This window comes from Morone saxatilis, unplaced genomic scaffold, assembly GCF_004916995.1.
Source record: "Morone saxatilis isolate NCDOM2014 unplaced genomic scaffold, NCSU_SB_2.0 Contig1, whole genome shotgun sequence".
Classification (NCBI taxonomy): domain Eukaryota; kingdom Metazoa; phylum Chordata; class Actinopteri; family Moronidae; genus Morone; species Morone saxatilis.
Window position 1 is genome coordinate 13651892 of NW_023339651.1, and position 575 is coordinate 13652466.

At 42.6% G+C, this 575-nt stretch overlaps 1 protein-coding gene across 1 annotated transcript in view; it reads right to left on the minus strand.

Annotated features, from left to right (window-relative positions):
- Positions 1-575, minus strand: part of itga3b (integrin, alpha 3b) — a 26689-nt gene that overhangs the window by 13588 nt on the left and 12526 nt on the right. Inside the window, exon 2 of the mRNA XM_035670663.1 lies at positions 153-280. Within this exon, the coding sequence (XP_035526556.1) occupies positions 153-280 (128 nt within the window). The remainder of the gene's footprint in view (positions 1-152; positions 281-575) is intronic.

A 575-nucleotide genomic window follows, 5' to 3' on the forward strand; every position in this document is an offset into this window, starting at 1 on the left:
CATCTGGAAGTCTGCTCAGGTGCAGACTGCAGGCGGCTACATTCCCTGTATGCCTCACTAACTGGACCTGCACAGAAACAATGTTATACTGTAACTCTGCATCCTCGAGTTAAATACAAAAATAACCAATGACTTCTGAGAGCTCTGCTTACTTGTGCTGACCAGGTCCATTCTGGTACAGTCAGAGGTGTCTGTAGTAATGGGACAGGAGTAGACGGCACCTGTTTCATTCACATTTGGTAGAGATATGGCTTTCTCTTTGGGTGCTCCTGCAAGAAGCCTAGACACAGACAGAAAGAAAGACAGATAAAGATTACCAGATTATATCACAGCCTCATGGAGGTTAGACAATACAACATAGAGACAGTAGCAGCAACATAAAAAAAGCTAGATGGTTTCAGATAATCCTTCTAGTCAAAACACAGACAGATTTAAGTCGTAGTACTTTTGAATGTGAGGATCCTGCTTCCGTCCAGCATTTAGCTGAGGAATACTTTGCCCTCATATGAAGTATTAAGGGTGACACCTTAGACATAGATATAGAGTATGTACTTGGCTACACACACACACACACA